Source organism: Gavia stellata, chromosome 6 (genome assembly GCF_030936135.1).
Source record: "Gavia stellata isolate bGavSte3 chromosome 6, bGavSte3.hap2, whole genome shotgun sequence".
Taxonomy (NCBI): Eukaryota; Metazoa; Chordata; class Aves; order Gaviiformes; family Gaviidae; genus Gavia; species Gavia stellata.
The window spans coordinates 54,728,285-54,747,399 of NC_082599.1; the positions used below are offsets into that span (position 1 = coordinate 54,728,285).

The 19,115-nt window shown below is 44.3% G+C and overlaps 1 protein-coding gene across 1 annotated transcript in view; it reads left to right on the forward strand.

The window, feature by feature from the left end:
* The window catches only part of PDE1C (phosphodiesterase 1C), a 315,948-nt gene that overhangs the window by 25,414 nt on the left and 271,419 nt on the right, over positions 1–19,115 (forward strand). The window contains exon 2 of the mRNA XM_059818717.1: positions 14,874–14,924. Coding sequence (XP_059674700.1) covers positions 14,874–14,924 — 51 coding nt within the window. The remainder of the gene's footprint in view (positions 1–14,873; positions 14,925–19,115) is intronic.

Here is a 19,115-nt window from a genome sequence, read left to right on the forward strand (position 1 = left end):
AGCGTGGGTTCCTTCCACGGGGTGCAGTCCTTCAGGAACAGACTGCTCCAGTGTGGGTCCCCCAAGGGGTCACAAGTCCTGACAGCAAACCTGCTCCAGTGTGGGATCCTCTCTCCGCCGGTCTGCAGGTCCTGCCAGGAGCCCGCTCCAGCACGGGCTTCCTGTGGAGTCACAGTCTCCTTCGGGCATCCACCTGCTCCAGTGTGGGGTCCTTCATGGGCTGCAGGTGGATATCTGCTCCGCTGTGGACCTCCATGTGCTGCAGGGCACAGCCTGCCTCACCATGGTCTTCACCACGGGCTGTGGGGGAATCTCTGCTCTGCGCCTGGAGCACCTCCTCCCCTCCTTCTTCACTGACCTTGGGGTTTGCAGAGTTGTTCCTCTCACATATTCTCACTCCTCTCTTCTCTGGCTGCCATTGCATAGTTGTTTTTCCCCTTTCTTAAATCTGTTATCCCAGAGGTGCTGCCACCGTCGCTGATGGGCTCGGCCTTGGCCAGCAGCAGGTCCGTCCTGGAGCCGGCTGGCATTGGCTCTATCAGACATAGGGGAAGCTTCTGGCACCTTCTCACAGAAGCCACCCTTGTAGCCGCCCCCTGCTACCAAAACCTTGTCGCACCAACCCAATGCACCTACCCATCCTGCAGACCACCCATGCAGTCTGTATTTTGCCAGTTTGGCCAGGAGAAGGCTGTGGGAAACAGCGTTGAACACTTTCCTGAACTGCAGGTAAACAATACGTGCTGCTCTCACCATGTCACACAAAATGTTATTTTGTTGTAGAAGGTGGTCACATTAGTTTGGCACGATTTGCCTTCGGCTAACCTGTGCTGGCTTTTCCCAATCACCTGTTTCACTTCGTTTGTAATAGTTTCTAGGAGGACTTGATCCACCACTTTACCAGGGAGTGAATTAAAACTAATGGGGCTGTAGTTTCCTCGGTCCTCTTTTGGGCCCTTCTTGTAGATTAGTATGACATTTTCCCTCTTCCCGTCATCAGGGATATCCCCTGATTGCCACAATTTTTCAAATACTATAGATGGTGGCCTTGCAACAATGTCTGCCACATCTCTTACCACCCTGGGGTGGATTCCCTCCGGGCCATGCAGGTTGAGCCCTTGCAAGAGGCTGCAGACCAGCCTTTCCTCCACTACTGGTGGGTCCACACGTGTGGTGTTGCAGCTACTTTGATCCTGTGATCTGGGGTCTACCTACGTTGGTAAAGACAGAGGTGAAGACGGTATTGACATCGTCTGCCTTGTCAGCTTTATTAGCATTAGTTTCCCTGCCCTGTTTAGCAATGGGGCTATGTCTTCCTTGTCCTTCTCCTTACTGCTCGTGTATCTGAAGACCTCTCAGTCTGCACCCCTGTCTCTGGCTGGCAAGAGAGAGAAGAAGATCACTTGTCCCTTTCACTTGCGCCCCCAAGGCTCTGAAGTCCTGCTTGATCTTGCCCAGGTCATGGCACCCACGTGGAAAAGGAGCAGGGGACAGCAGTCTGTGCTTTTAACTAGTTGTGGCAGCCTCTCTGTGACATCCCAGAGCAGTCCTGGGAGGTCAGCGCCACAGAATCACTGAGGTTGGAAAAGACCTGTAAGATCATCAAGTCCAACCATCAACCAACAAATCCCACCATGCCCACTAAACCATGTCCCACAATGCCTCGTCCACATGTTCCTTGAACACCTTCAGGGATGGTGACTCCACCACTTCCCTGGGCAGTTTATTCCAGTGTCTCATCACTCTCTCAGTGAAGAAGTTTTTCCTAATATCCAGTCTAAACCTCCCCTGGTGCAACTTGAGGCCATTTCCTCTTGTCCTGTCACTCGTCACTTGGGAAAAGAGGCCAACAGCCACTTCTCTGCAACCTCCTTTCAGGTGGTTGTAGAGAGAGATGAGGTCTCCCCTCAGCCTCCTCTTCTCCAGACTGAACAACCCCAGCTCCCTCAGCCGCTCCTCATCAGACTTGTGCTCCAGACCCCTCACCAGCTTCGTTGCCCTTCTCTGGACACACTCCAGCACCTCAGTGTCCTTCTTGTAGTGAGGGGCCCAAAACTGAACACTGTGTTCGAGGTGCGGCCTCACCAGCGCCGAGTACAGGGGCACGATCACCTCCCTACTCCTGCTGGCCACACTATTTCTGACACAAGCCAGGATGCCGTTGGCCTTCTTGGCCACCTGGGCACACTGCTGGCTCATCTTCAGCCGGCTGTCAACCAACACCCCCAGGTCCTTTTCTGCGGGGCAGCTTTTCAGCCGCTCTTCCCCAAGCCTGTAGCGTTGCATGGGGTTGTTGTGGCCGAAGTGCAGGACCCGGCACTTGGCCTTGTTGAACCTAGGGCCACGGGGCCCTAGTGTTTCTTCTTGCAAAGTCTTGAGTAATACTCCATTTCTTGTTCCCCCTCCCAAATACAGCACAGCCTGCTGACTTCTTCCCACGGCTCCTCCATCCACTGCCTGAGTGACTCCACTGGAGCACACCTGGGGCAGGTGGAGGCCCAGGAGAGGCAGTGGGGTCTTTGCAGCCCTCCACCCGGGCAGCAGCTTCCCCGGTAGGAAGCTCTGTCGGGGTGGTTGCCCCTAGCTAGCCTGGCCAGGTAGCTGCAGAGCGCAGCCCTCGCTTGCTCTCTGCCAACCACGCTTCCGCCAACCCCGAAGCGCTGCCTAACAAGCCCTCCAATTCTCTGGAGACCTCGGGCTGCTGGGCAGGTTTGCGCGGCCACCAGCTAGCTTGGGGTGGCCATTGGGGCTGCAGCCCAAGGCGGCGGGTGAGCAGGCACTCCTCAGGGTCAGGTTGTTCGCTGCTTCCCGACACATGTGAACGATGGCTGCGGAGGGCTGGCACCCCCAGGCCCTCGCCCGCCCATCTCGTGAGACCTGCCACCCAGGTCCCCCCACACGCACAGCCAGGCCGAGGGTGCCGGGGGGCTGGACACCCCGTCAGGCAGCCGGCGGGGACCTGGCAAGCCTTGCCATCCTCCCGCAGGCTTTTTTCCAGTGGTATCACCATCCTCCTCGGTCTGCTTCTCTGATCAATGACAACATTTATTTCCCCTGTTTTTGTTTTTTTTCCCTTGTCCTTTGCTTGTTTTTCCTCTGTGAAACGTTTTGGATCACTCCACGCAGTGCCAAGCGACAGCAGGGGTGAAGAAGAGGGGTAAAAGGCGTTCCAGAAGCCATGGAGGGAGTGGGCTGAGCCCTGTGCCCGAGCGGCTGTCGGTCAGGGAGCACTAGGTTGCTGCTGGGGAGGTTTCACTAATTGAGGAAATGTGGGGGTTTTGCCCCTTGATTCACACCCTTTTAATTTCTTCCTGGTACAAAAGCCCTGTGAATGGTTGTAAAAGTGCAAAGTGTTGTCTCCCAGCACAAAAAAACAGCGATATCTTTCCTCATAGTTATTACTGCAGCAAACAACCAGATGCACGAGTATAACAAAATCCCGGAATCATGTTTTAAAGACTATGTTCCAGAATGCAAAAAACCACATTGTTTGTGTTTAGCTCTTGCTGGAGACATATGCCGAGACAGACAATGTGAAAAACCCCTTTGATTTGGAGAAAGGGCGTTATGAAACAGTATTCAAAGAGCTACACAAATTACTTCACACAGGGCTTGCGAATGTTTCTGCGATGTCTCTGGTGGCCTCTCCTGGCATCTGCTATGCTGTTACCAGCCATGAGCTCCAGGAAATTCACGATTTTGAAATCTGTCTTAGGAATGTAGGACTCAGGGCATGAAATGCCCAGATACGAATATTCTTGAACTTTAGAGGAGTTAAGGTCTGGATGCCCGCAATGTGATGCCATCCCTTTCTTTAATGAGCTGCCAATCCAGATCTGAACATCTGGTACCTGTCCAGCTGTGGGTGTACATTTCAGTGGGGGATCGTCATGAGTTTGTGGTTTTGCAGGAAGTACTTTTGAATCTGGATACACCTGGAATATGTTTTTGATTGTATGTTCAAACAAACAAACAAACCCTCATGGGGTGGGGGTGGAGTGATGAAACTGAACAGGTTCTCTCTCTTCTTGTTGAGTTGTTTTTTTTTTTTTCTTATATGATGGAATATAGAAAAATGGGCTTGAGCCCTGACCTGAGCTCTCAGCAGCGATACCACTCTTCCCTCTGAATAGAAATGGCTCATTGATGCCCAGAAAACTGCAAATTAGTGGGACTGCAATTAAGAAGCGGCAGTGCTAAAGGTGGGTGTGACTTGTGCAGTAGAAAAGATGCTCCTTTTCTAGGTGATGGAAAGCAAATTCTGCTTTCCCTGACTCCCACACGGCCCCTTTGTTTTCAGCAGGCTTCCTACCAGTGCCTCTGCAAGCCTCTTCTTAGGTGCAGCCGAAAGCAGGATTTTCTCTTTATTATTCCCACACCTCAGAGGCAATTCTGCTTTCACTGAACTGAATGGAGATTTGCGAGTAAGGATGATGTTTAGATTCGTCTGCAGTGCCACGATAGAGTTCATGCAGCCCTGCCCGTCTTCAATGAATGTCAGCTTTGTGTTGCGATTGTCCCTGAAGTGACATCTACTGAATTGGAGAAGACCCGTGGGAGAAAATAAACTGACGACAGAAGTTTTGAACGACGGGCTTGGGAACAATAGATGTGCATGTTTATAGAGTACATCTCTTTCAATCTCCTAAGAGGATTTTTTCCTCTCATAACTTGAGTAGGATGGAAATCTTTTCGGTCTGGTGGATTTGATATTTTTAAAATCAATTTTTATTGTGTTGTGAAAAAAACCGAACACAGTCTTCTTGTTTACATCCCACAGTGTTACCCGCTGGCCCAAAATGTCTGAGGCTTTCGCATCTATACCACGCCTCCACTAACACTGTGCCAGCCTTGATCTGGTCGAATGAGGGCTGCTACAGTGAATAATGTTACCAACTTCCCCATCTCCTCATTCTGGTTTTCCTCTGTTTCTCAGGTGTGCTTTCTAGGGACTGCATATAAGGGAGAAAGTCCTTTCTTATTCCTAAAGGCATCTGAAAATTCTGTTAGGAGTGACTTGCTGTAAAATTGTCTCCTGAAGTCATCGCAGAAATATTTAAGATTTTGTGGAAATACTTAACTTACTTTCTGAGGCTCAGGAAGGCACAATCCTTTTCTTAGGCTCAGTTTAACCGAAGTCCCTGTAGCCCTGGTCTCATCTTCTTTAATGCTACACTTGAGGATTACTGGTTCTCCCAAGCAGGGTGCCCTGCTGTTGAATTAGCCAGGCACAGCACAGAGCCCTTGGTCTGGCCATGGTGAACATTTTTTTGGATAGACTGGGACCAGCATGGTGAGTTTATGTTAATTCAAGGATTTGCTACAATGTCTGTGGCATTTTTGACCCATATTGCCAGCCTTTTAAAGCCATATACTTTTTTTTTTTTCAATGAACCTGTCTGAGACTCTGTAGAGCACAGGATTATCGCATTATAATGTAAGGTATTAATATAGCAGTAAAGCAGTCTTCCTTGCTAGTTTCCTCCTACCACAATAACATTGTTTCATAATGCGTGTGCTGGAATGAAAATGCTAATAAATGCAACATGAATATTTGCTAACTGCAGGTATTTTTACAGTGCTGATCCCTCTAATATCAAGGCAGGTGTAATGATAGTCATCTGTGTACTTCTGCGAGTCTGTGCTATGTTTAGTTTGTTAATGGACTGGAGAGTGATTTCTGATTATGATTCATGCATTATTAGCAAGGGAAAGTGTGGATGTGGAAAGGACAGGAGAGGCTGGGAGCTTAAGTTTATAAATAATCACAGCATCTGACAGTTGATCCAGTCTCAGGGAAACTCTTTGGGAACAGTGCTAAGTACTGGATCTCGGTGAATGGTCAGAGTAAGGTGGGAGAAGGAACTATGGCTTTATTCATATCTTCCCTCCAGTTGACTTAAGAGTGGATGAAAACCCTCTCGTAAAGAAGCACATCTGAATCTTCCTCCAGACTTTGAGGGTTTTTGCCTTTTTATTTATACTAATGTACAGTCTTTAAAATATTTTCCCCTGGAAAAGTATATTGATCTATGTGTTTCTTACTGAAGTGTGTTAATATTAACTATTACCTAAAGAAGCTCTATTGTATCAGAACCAGTAGACGAATATTATTACAGAACTGTATGTAAGTGGTGGTATAATTTAACTATGATTACTCAGACATCATAGCAGGTTATTTTTATCAAAAGAATTGGTGCTGACTTGGAGGTGGTAACACTTATGCAAGCTCATTTTATGAAGCATAAGAGCATGGGTAAAACAGGTGTCTTCAAGGTGATGGTAGGATAGGATTCAATCTGAGCCTTACATGTCAGGTGAGATTTCATAAATCAGTCAACCAAGTAGATAGCTTCCTTGAGAACTGGTAGTCATCTGGGATTAGCTTAGGGACTAATGCCATTACACAGTTTTGGCCCAACTGTACATTTTCCTTAAAGACATTTTTAAATAGGAAGGTGAGTTTTCAACTTAATTTGCACAAGTCCCCATTTCCTCTGAGAAATAGTAAGTTTTCATTGTAAAAGTAAAAGTTGCCCAAGCTGAAAGAGCCTTAGCTTTCAAACAAAAATCAGTACTTTCCATGGGAAACATCTACAGACTCTTCAAAAATATTTTTGTAGAGCCCTTCACACATCCTCCGCAAAAACCCTCCTTTTTTTCTAAACAGCTCTACTGGCAGTGTGATTTCTTCAACTGCCAAAATACCCTTTTAAATCCAATTGCTAAACTGCTGTGCAACTTTGGACAAGGCATCTTTAATTTACTTTCTGCCAAATTCCAACAAAGTGGGAAAACCTGCTTCTTTTTCTCTGTTCACATTCTTAATTAGAATAGCATAGTTCAGCTGGAAGGGACCTGCAATGATCACCTAGTCCCACTGCCTGACCACTTCAGGGCTGACCAAAAGTTCAAGCATGGTATTAAGGGCATCGTCCAAATGCCTCTTAAACACTGATAGGCGTGGGGCATCGACCACCTCCCCAGGAAGCCTGTTCCAGGGCTTGACCACCCTCTCAGCAAAGAAATATTTCCTCATATCAAGTCTGAACCTTCCCCGATGCAGCTTTGAACCATTAATTAAATACCTCTACTGTGAGTCACTTGAAATTTGTCCTTTGGTTTAGACATGTTCCCATTGTCTAGAGCTATGAAACAGCTAGTGACTTGGTGGTGTAACAGGGGTGTACAGGCAGCTGTCTGTATTCTGCTACTTGATGTTCAATGTTTGAAGTGAACACCTGACGTTGTGGGCTAGGTTCAGTAAAGTGTATGCTTCTTCCTCAAAACTTGACCTGGTGTCCCTGAGGAAAACAGGGGAGAATATTTTTTGCTGACTCACAAAGAACTTGAAATCAGGTCTGTTACACTTTTAGGGTCCACCTGCACGAGGGGGCTGGTTTCGGAGTGATACGACTTGATGTGTAACCACGTCATAATTGGTGACTATATATATGGGCTCTATCTGAGTGACAAGCCAGTATTTAAAAAACACAAGAGCTGCTGAACTGAGCCAGACTAAGGCATGTGGAGTCCAGTGGTTTGTCTCAGGTGGTGGCCAGAAGTGCAGAGTGATCAGCTTATTTTTTAGAGCTTTATGATGGGGGACGTGCCTCTTGGATTAGATGATCAAGGTCAAGGCCGGATGTTTCCCATTCTTCTGCTGGGAAGAGATAACCTTTCCAGGCTCAAAAAGAGTGGAGAGAAAAGAAAACCTGTATCTCAAGGAAAGTACTAAAGTAGGAAGCTTCTGCAGATTTTCGCTCAGATTTCCTTTGTATTCCAGCCTGTCCTAGTCAGACTGGGGTATCTGGGCATCCTATGACAGCAATTGCTTATGCAGTAATATAGGAAATGGCACAAACACTTGATTTTTGTTCTGCATCCTTGCTTCTAGATGGGGAGGATGGCCTCTCAGCTATGCAGGAATGTATCTGAGTCTTTGTACAGGGAAAGTATAACTAAAAAAGGGTAAGGGGTGCAGTTTGAGAGAGAGACAAACGTGCTTGGGCTCATCCAGTGATGGCTGTACTTCCACTGAAGTGCTACAAGTTGAGGGGAGCCCGATGAGCAATGGAGGACTGGGTGAAGAAGCTCAAAGACAGGATTGCTGGTGGGCAAGGGTATGCCACTCGGGAGAATGTCTTGCTACCACGTCTGATGCCACTTTCATGTGTCTGGTCACTATGTTATTGTTTATATGATGTATTTGCTAATGGAAGTGAGCTGGAAGTCATGGTAGCCCACATGGGCAGAACCCTGTTCTAAAAATCCTATGGTTTATTATTTCTATCTAACTGTCTTAGTTTCACTGCACAGAAATATATGACCTAGGCTGAGCTTTCCAGATGTATAGTTACTCCCAGAAGAAAGGTGTGAGTGTGTTTGCTACAACAGGTAAACTGTTAGAGCCACTACGAGTAAGAAATCTCAGCAAAATGTAGAAAATCAGCCCAGACATTTGCAGGTTAAAACCAAAAAAAATTATATTCCAGAAGCCAAAAGTTAAGGTAGCTTCATCATCTTGCAGTGAAGAAGTTTTAGATAGCTGTATAGTTCCTCTTCCACCATCTCCTGATTCAAAACTTTTCTGGTAGCCATTTTCAGGCTCTTAGCAAGCAATTATGGGTCCTTCACATGCTGTTGGTGACTGAGTGTGCCAGAGGCATATGTATGTGTGTATGGCCAGGGAGGCAAAGGTGTTGTGCTCTTTGTACTCTGAAGACTGGCATGGCAGAGGTTGGGAATGAGAGCAGCCCGGAGCTTGTGTGACCAGAGCCATTTGTTCTGTGAACTTGGAGAGCTGGGGGATATTCAGTCTACAGAATATATGTTAATAGTTCGGATAGATCACACAAGATGGTGTCTTGGTTTTGAGGTTAGGAATATGTTTAACATAGGCCTTCGTGCAAGGAAGGTGGTTTTGGTCCAGGCAGTTGCTGGTGTTTGCTCCTATTTTCCTTCATCTCCAAAACCCAGCATCAGGGCCCCTCCAGGCTTTAGATGCCAATAGGGCCAGAGTTTGCAAGTTTAGTGTTTGTATCTCTACCTCTAAAGAAAATGTGGCTGATGCTCAGTAGAGCATTGAATAGTTTTGCTTCTTTTCACACAGGTATTTTGCACTTATTTCTCTGGTGCAATTCCCCTGGGTACACCTTGCCCTTCTGAAAGCATTTCTGTGGCTGTCGATGAGACGCAGAAGCTCTGAAATCTGTGCATGGAGTCAGAGTCCCTTCAGAGTGAGGAAGCAACTGTCTTCAGTTGTCTGAGGGAACAAAGTGTTTTCAACTGCAGAAGCAACTTTCCCATCACAGATGCAAATAACCTACAGTGTAAGGAACCTTTCATAAGGAAAATGAATCATCAGTTGTGTATGGTGTTCCTCTCCCAGTTAATGAAGAAGGACAATGTTTGGTGTACAGTGCTGTTGCCAGGCAAACAGCAGCAACAAAAATCCATTAAGAGTTATTTCAGGAAATGCTGGGTGGCGTATGCCTCTCGGTTATTACTTGTCAGTGAAGATAGTGGTTTCCTGCCTTCCAGAAGTATTTTGAAACATAGCTCTTGTTTTGAATGTGTTTTGTGATCTTCAGGGTATATCCAAGAGACACCTATTGTGCCTTTTCCATCTGTGTAATTGATGTATCACTTAATTGTAGTAACTAATGAGAATCTTAAGTCCAGAGAGACAGTCAAGACATCCAATATTTTTTATCAGCAAAAGGTTGCTGCATATTCTTCTAACTGTGTTACCCTACCGATTTGTTTTATAGGGTATGTTTATACTGCCTGTACTGTTGATGTTTACAGCACGAGCATTTAAAATCATATTAAGTTGCTGGTGTTTCCTGCATGGTACTGGGATTCAACATGCTAGAAAACTCTTTGGGTGACCAACTCTGGAAGGGCCTGAATAATCTCTGGCTTAGTAAAGTGCACAGTGGCTGCGTGGTTCCTGTGCTTGCGATTTAAGTAGTGCTGGATAAAAACACTCAGAAGCAGAAATTGCCTCAATATGAGGGATTATTCATTTGGTCTGAGACTTTTCTGATCTCCTTATTGGACTCAAAACCCCCCAAGAATAGGTTTCCTTATGAGGAACCTTAGCTTCTAGGTGGGTGAGAAAGCCAGCAGGAAAGCCTTCCTTCGGTACTATTGTGCTTCAGATCCCTGTGTGGGATTGATTTTGTGTAGGAACTTTGTTAATGACTGTGACACAGAAAAGAGGAAAGTGCTGATAATTGCTGCTGACGACACAAAGCGTTGCCAGTGCTGGGGAGGACCTGAGTATCTCACAGTACGATCCACCTGACCTAGAGAATGGGGCTAACAAGGGCTGAAATTAAGTAGTACGGAGTGAAAGATCATGCAGATGAGGACTTAATAACAAAAACTTCTACTATCATCTGAGAGTCTGTTAATTGTACGAGGTGGGTGTCACAGCACACAACTAATGTGTGATCAGGCAAGAATAAGGCCTCAATGTTTGCATACGGTACCTGTGAGAAAATGAAGTGACACTGAAAATGTTCAATAAAGATGGGGAGAGGATATGAAGATACCTGTTCTGTTAGGCAAAACTAGATGATCATGGTGTGTTTAGTCCAAAAAATGATGGTGGAAGGGGGAAATTCAGTCTTTCCATGCCCAAGTCAGAGGACGATTAAGCACCAGAAAAAAGAAATACTTCAGCTTAAAGAGATTGCTGGTGTAAGAACAAATTGATATAAATTGACACAAATTAAATGATAGGTCATAACCAACACTGCAATCAGGTTCAGGTAAAGTCTCATAAGATGGGTAAGCAAAAAACCCAAGCTACTTCTAAGATCGAGCTTGATAAGTTTATAAAATGCCTAATGGCATTATAGTCCTTGAGAGCAAAAACCGCTGGAGTTTCCAGAGATGATCTTACTTAGATTTGCCCGTAAAAAGTAGACAGACACAGTTGTCTCAGCAGTTACAGTACTGTCTTTTATTCTCCAGTTTTAAAGGAGAAGATTACCAGAAGATGATATGTTAGGGCAATCCAAAGTTTGGTTTTTTACAGGAATGCTGTTCAAAATATGTGGCATTGAAGGGGAAAAGAAAAAAAAATAAAAAGAAAAATCTTAGAGAAGAGTATATTCAGATTGTATGTTCAATGTAAATTTATCTTCATATCTGTGTTCTCATCTTATCTAACGTACTTTTCCTCTTCCTAACACTGACGAATTTACTAGCAGTGTGAAATACATAGTCAAGCTCATCTGCCCTTTGGCTGATTAAAAAAAACGGTCTCCTTGAAAGAATGTGTTACTGGTGGGTAAAAAATACCTGACTTCCTTTTTTCAGCCTCTCAGCTGCTTAATAGCAAAATATAGATAATGTACTATTGTCTGTCATCTTGATGAGTCAATACTATGAAGTGGTATGTTTTTCTTAGCATTGTACTAGAAGTTTGACAAAGGATCTTTGAAAGCTAAATTGGCTGAGGGGGCGTGCTGGTGAAATTGATACCTTCTGTAGAAATAGGTGGCAAGCTGTAGGAAATAGTTTAACAGGGCAGACATTAAAAAATGAAGCCTGCCCATGAAGTGGGCACACAGTGCACTCGCATATGAGTGATCCATGTCAATCAAAGAACTGATCATGCCTATGAAGGTATTTTTATAATTGCAGTGAGAGGCTCTTGAGATTTCCGGGCAGTTATGATACAACATAATACTTTTGAAATGGAAGAAATTTGGCTAGGCCTGGTATTTTGTTGTCTACTTGGACGAGAGCACACAGACAGCACGTGAACGTTTTCCTCTAACAGTATGATTACAGGATGACGTCTCGTCCCTGTCACAGCTGTCTTTCCGAAGGAACAGAAATTACTTACAAGCTACCTGCATGTTGCTATACCCTTCACCAAGATTTATCTCCTTCCAGGTTAGAATGGAAAATAACTTCAAATGTGCATGGTTTAGTATTAAAAAAAAAAAATTAAATTAAAAATTGTGGGATGGAAACGGAAGAAGGTCCCACCCACTTAGGAGAATGAAGTAAATATCTGCAGTTTTCATGCTGATAGTCTCATCTAATCAGAGATGAAAATCAGCCTAGACTTCAGCGTACAAGGGCAGTGTGGCTGGAGAATAAGCATATCTGAAGAGACAGAAGTACAGGAAATATTTGGAAATACCAGAAATCATCTTTGGTGTGGGTTGTGACTTGCTCTCTCAGAGATTCAGCTTCTTTCTCCAGCTTCATTAATTCATACCTGCTTTCTCCCAAAAGCTTATTACTATTAATAAACTTGGATAAAAAGCTTATTACTATTAATAAACTTGAATAAACACAGGGTGGAGAAGATTTCAGGCCATCTGGAGAAAAAGTCTTTTCTCATTTACATGTATCACATACATAGGTCTGTTAGTTCTTTGTGTCTCCAAAGACTCCTGTAAGACAACTGTAGGATATATAGGCGGAATTTTCACAGTGAAAACTGCATCAAGTAAAATCTTCTTAGATTTTCACACAGAGCAAACGCAGAAATGTTTTTTGCCTCTGAATCCTTCCCCTTTTGATTGCAGTGCTAAACGAGCCTGAGATCTCACCTACGCACACACCTCATTGCTCCCAGACAATTCCCAGGCAGCAGTTAGCTCATTTGTACCAGGAATCTGGCTGTAATGCAGGTTCAGCATCCCAGTGCTTTCTGTCCTGCTCATTGCTTTGCTGTGCTACTTGCACCTTTGCTCCGCGCGTGGCTGCATGCCAGAGGGAAGGGCATTACTCAGTGTATGACACCATCTGACGTTTGGAAAGCACTGACAACCGAAAACAAACCTATGCAGCCTGGAACTGGAAAATGCTTCTTTTTGAGGGGGTTAACGACACCTGTTGTGGTGGGTGCTGTGAGCCTGGGAGCTGAGCTGCCCAAACACAGATGCTGGGTGGAGTGCTCCGAAACTCTTGTTGTCAACATCCAGCTGGAGGGTGGCGCAAAGGTGAGACCTTGTGTGCACCTGCAGCCCCTGGTGACCAGGGAGTGCCATCTGCCACCAGAGTGGGGGAAGAAATACTCTAAAGTAGGTAATAGTGCAGTTAAAAGGCCCTCAGCAGGCTCTTTCCATGTTGGCCTAATAGTTCACTTGACGGTCAAACTTGGAGATCAGTGCGTGTTATGAATTTGCCCGAGCTCTGCTGAGATGCCTCGGACCGCAGAAGGGACCAGTCCGGCAGGCGATCTCTCAGCCTACCCCGTGCAAGCCGTCATCACTGAGTTAAAGACAAAGCCTGGCTGCTTGACCTTTACGTATTGGCTATAGCAGTGTTTTCTAGCCCAGTTTTTGATCTCACTGGGACCAACTCTTTTGATCCCTGCCCCATGGAGGATGCTGCTGCCTCGCCTACACCATGCCGTCACCTCAAGCGTGGCCAGATTTGACTCTGAAACTACGAACTGCTCTGGACCTGCCCAACTCCCTGCAGTCCCTCCCGTATCTCTGCACGCAATGTCGCGGGAGGGCTTCTTTGGTTGGGGTTTGTGCTGCAGGTACCTGTGATGGAGTCATGCCAAGGAAGGGTGTCTTGTTGGACCGGGAAGAGCTCCGGGCCCCCGCTCCGGCCAGCCTGGGTGCTCCCCGGGCTGTTAGAGAGGCACCAGTGCTTTAAGGGCACCATCTACTGGCTAATGGGAGCAAAATGGGGCAGTGATTTGTTGAAGGGTCCTTCTGGTCACTACAAGGGGTGCTGGAGCCACCTGAATCAACAGGTGAAGATTGGAGAGCAAGTAGGGAAAGCTGGAGTGACACTGGGTATGGGTCTGAAATCAAGCCAAACTTAAACTGACAACCTGAAGACTTTTCAGAAGAATTAAATTTTATCAAAAGGCTTTTCTGGCTTCAAAAAGTCCATTATAGTTTAGTTGACATTATCTTGCTAGGAGCCTGTGAGTCTCAGTTCTGGTCACATTTTGCATCCTTTTGTGGGATATCTTAGCTTGGTTGGTCTTGTCTCTAGAAAACATAATTTTTAAAGAAAGCAAAGAATTGGCAAGGTTTCTGTGTGCACTTATAATACGCTCTCCTCCCTATGTGCCCATCAACACTGTTCCTCATGATTATTCTAGCTACAAAAAATAAAAAGTCAGGGGTGGTAATTCCTCTCTTTGATAACTTTCCTCTTTTTTCAGCCATAGTTTAATATTGTGAGAACCCCAAAGAGTCGTTTATGCTCTTGACTAACTGCATAGCGGGTGGGTCACAGAAATGTTGAGAGCTATGCCAGTATGAATCTGAGGCAGAAAAAAGCAGGATTTTTACGGGCTTCCTTTTATGCTAGGTGATGTCTATATGCAGTTCCAAATGTCACAGGATTCCTTTGCACAGACCTTAAATTTCATTTAATTTGCTATTAAATGATCCTCTGGTCTTCCAAACTTGCTAGTGCTTTTCCTTATATAGGTGGAATAATCTTACTTTTTTCTTACCGTACTCATTAATGCAAATGGAAAAAAATCACATTTTATTTAGGACTTGGAAAAATGTCCCATATAAAATAGAATTTGTAAGGATGACTGTGATCATATATTGCTATGTACTATTAATGGCTAGTGCTCGCATGTTGGGCAATTATAAGATTCAATCATTATGTGGGACAAGACAATGTTTGCAGGTGCCTGTGGTGTGCCCTCCTGACTCTGAAAGCCAAACTGAACCAGTCAGACAAACATGCAAAGTAATATATTTGGTGGCATTAAAAAGGTATTATATATCTATGTGTATATATCTAACTGCTGTTCCTGTGAACAGTCTTCTCTCCCTTATATGCATGAGAATTGCTATTATCATTAATGTAACATGTAAATTTGAATGCTTTTTGTTTCTGTGTTCTCCTTTCAGTTGCAAACGAGACAGGTGACAAAAATGCACGACCACTTTCCCGATTTGCCCGTAAGTAGCCTTTTTTATTTTAACTGCTTGATTTCTATATGTACTGTAGAAATAAACACATTTAATAAGTCTTTTAATGTCATGTTATGTCTGCCCTGGTATTACAGTTCATTTACAATACTAAATTGAGGAACCATAGTACTTAGTTGGAAAAGTCACTTACAGAAATTTGGTCTTATTGAACAGAGTTGGTGCAAATTTAAAAGAATGGAAGGCTTTGTGGCCTTACTATTGTTTCAAGCATAAAAGGTTATAACAATAGAAGTGTCACAAAGCCAGCTGAAGTTGACTACAGTGGCCACAAAGAGATTTGGGTCAAACCTTAGAAACAGAGTACGAAAAATGTAATTAAACCTTACTGATAGCTCCTCCATCACCTTTTGCTTCACACAGCAAGGTTAGGAACTAAAGGTATGGCTTGGGATTTGAAATAAGTGACCCAAATTTGAACAAAACAAAGGGATGCATCTGGTAATGTAGCACCAACTGACCATGACTTTGACCATAGGAATTATTAAAAACACACATGACAAAATACGTAGGAATGAGGAGGAAGATAGGAAATCCTGTTCATAATTCATGCAGTTTCATGATGATTTGTGATCACTTAGCGGGGAAAAATCCCCTTCTCATCATTAGAAGGGGGCATTTGCCATCATCATGGGTGGTGCAGATCAAAACATCAAAATAATTTACATCTATGGTGCAGTATTTCACACAGTCACAGGATGGCACTCTGAGCATGCCATACCTTATATAGGTAGCTAAGGTGCATAATGTAGAAGGAACGTCTGTGGCTATGAAATCTATTGCATGTAGTGACTTACAAGGTGATGGAGCAGACTGAACAGGGCTGGAAGAAAATGGTACTGGCATTCCTTATTCCTGGTTTAGGGTTTATTTTCCTTCACACTGTAGACAGTAAAGCTTAAAAAGGGGCTCTATTCATCAGTCCTGGCTGGTTTAGCTCTGAAAATGTGTATGGCAAAGGAAATCACAGAGGAGAGAAATGTAAATGTAAATGCAAACATTTTCAAGTTCTTTATCACTCCACTTTTTGTCCATTATGGTTCCTGAATACTAGGTACAGAATTGGAAGATTCAGCCTAAGCACTGTTTATTCCTGGATATTTGGGTTACAAGGACTTCATGCTGCAACGTTGCATGACAAGTAGGTCAAGCATAATGTCATGACATTTGGAACTGAGCTGGCATTTCAGTTCTGATTCTGACATTTGTAAGAACTTGATTTTTGGTGAATGTGTATAGGGTGCAGGTCTGAGACCCAGGAACAACCAGGTTCTGTTCCTGCTTTAATCTTGGCTCTCAGTCAGGCAGCCAAGTCTTATTTGCAGAGGGAGGGGTGACAGGCATTACGTGGAAGAGAGCAGACCGGCGGATGGCTATCAGCTGAATGAAAGCACAGGCTACCCCCTTATAAGGCCTCGTCGTATGACCAGTGCTGTACGGGATTAAGTGTGGAGGTGAGATCAAGGCTGCAGGCTATTTGACCGTAACAGAAATGCAATGCAGAGAGGAACTCTTAGATAAGCCTGGTTGGGAAATAGTCACAGAGGCATAATACAGGGACAAAGGGAGATAATTCAAAGTGTAAACCAGACCTTCACTGTTAGCAGTTAAATTTAGTGATCTGGGAGTCAGGTTGAGGATTTAATGATCCAGCTAGCTTCTCATAGGGTATCGTTAATGATTATTGTGTGGTCATGAGCAGTATAAGGTGACAACTCTGTGGGAATGGGAAGGAAAATTAGAATGGGAACTGTGTTGTGGAAAGGAGGGAAATGTCTGAGGCACGTGCTGTACCAATGTGAGTTAAATAGATGATGCCCAAATTTATGCTGAGAGTACTATAACCTACTCTACCATACCATGTTTTGTTGAACAAACGGTGGAGTGCAGATCAAACATTCAAAAACATCCTGACTGAATGGCAGAAAAAGCTGCAGTATTTGAGGACAAGGATTCAAGCAATAACTGCAGTCATAGAGGATTATCATCGCTCTCCTTGTGTCCGAGTCACAAATCAGAGACTGGGTATCTGCCTGGATTGTGCCTTTCACGTCCACTAGAATGATTAATTCAAAGGCATTTATTAACTTCACAACAGAGAACAGGATTTCCATTGCTCTGTAACAGCTGCCCATTTGAGGTCAACAGTAAAACCTTCAGAGATTTCAGTGGGGTCACAGTTGAGCTGTCGTTGAACACTTAACAAACCGTACCCATTTTGGCTGACCTTATTTACCTGATCTAACTTTCTGTGCACACAACCAAATGCAAGATAACCTACAGAAACCCAAATGAGCCTTGTCCATCCTGACTGTTGTCAGCAGCTCTCTGGAACATGTAGCTGTTTCCCCTTTAGTTCAGGAACAAAGAAGAGGGAAGGGCTGCTGGTGGCATTAAGCGAGGCAATGGGAATGATAGTTGCGTGGTTATCGGTGATCCAGGTAGCTAGACTTGCAGTGTAACAATATTTTCAGGCTATGTTAAAGTATTTGAACGCCCACACGCAGATTCTTTAAGCAGAGTTCTGCTTTTCAAATTACAACACCTGAATCTATTTTGCTTTTGCCTCTAGCTCAGCTATACTCATCTTTGACAGGGTACAATAAAATGAGGGAGAAGCATTTTTGCAAATGTTTACATTTCTTCACAGGGATTTGAAATTAAAATTAAGTGTAACTCACTGCACTGCTAGGGCTACCCAATCTCCTGTACTATCAAATGTCAAATTCCAGTCCATTTAGGAGACTTTGCATTTAAGAGGTTACTACTCCTTTTAGCAGCAGTTAAGGTGCCTGGTATCTCATTATGTCATCTTGCTACAAGTACCGCTGTGCCATCAGTCTTTGAACAGTTGTGGCTGTGGGAATTTAAGTTCCTCAGGCTTTCAGCATTTCAGGCAGCTGGAAGCTCCTGGGGTGCCTGGTCAGGCAGGCCCCTTAAAACAATCATTTGCCAAATGCCCTTCACCTGAGCATAGCTGTAGGCAGGCTGAACGCTGATTAGGCCAGGTGGACATTTCATTGCTCTAGTGAAGTTAGTTAATTCACGTCAGTTGGCTGATTTGCCGCTGTTGATTTTCAGAAGAGCCGAGTAGATCTGGGTCTACAGTCTAGGTCTAATCACAGGGGAAAGCTGCATGGGATGGATATCCACGCTGGAGGAAAAGGTACGGGTGTATGTGCAGAGAACATGGGGAAAAAACCTATATATACTGAAACAAGTACTTGGGTTTTTTGCATTGTTTTTGTTTGAAGAAAGGAAAAAAAGGGTTGATTTGAGTCATTATATGGTTTTTGGTGCTAGTTAGTTAACCTGTCACTGTTGGTTTTCGGTGGTAGTGCAAACAACAAGCTACTTGTATCTAGTATGTGCAGAAGAAGGCTAATATGTCTTTTTCCTGGACCATGGAGCTGTCCTGTGCCCGCCAAGCTGGTGGCTTGTGGAATAAAAGAAAGGGTAGAGCTGAGGAGATAGGGAGAAGGTGGTGGTTTGGGAAGCTCAGCAGATTCCTTGGAGTACTTGCAGGGAAAAACCTTAAAATTATAAAAGAGGCTTCCAAGAGCCTCTTTTCCACAAGATATTATTTTAATAAGGCACAGCAGCTTTTTCTACAAGTATTGGTGTCCTGCTTTCCAGTCTTTGTGTGCAGCATATGTGACTGGGTGGCAGCTTATTTTTCTTTGTTGTCTGGTAAACTTCTGGTTCTAACTGTGCTAAGTATGCCATACTTTAGCAAAATAAATGGTCTTCCCAACATATTATAGGGAATGACAATATTTTTGACTCTATCACAGATGGCCTGTATGGTCAGATATTTTAAAACTCTTACATCCTTTATACTTCCCCTTACAGAATGGGGGGAAAAAAATACTTATCTCTTCAAGTAAAATTAAGAAATTTTGGGAAATTTGGGTGGTGGTCTGAAGAACAGAAACAGCAGTATTGCCATAACATCGCAGGACCTTGAATGATAAAGAGGTATTGATGTGTTTATTTCTGCAGCTGTTGTGTAGACATTGCTTGGCTCTGGACTATCTGGTGTGAGGAGTAATCTTCTAGTTTTGTAGCACAGAACTCAGCACAGGACATCAAGGCTACCTCTAAATCTGGGTGAATAGGGTCCTTGCACATTAAATAGCTGCTGACAATTAAGAGCAGAGA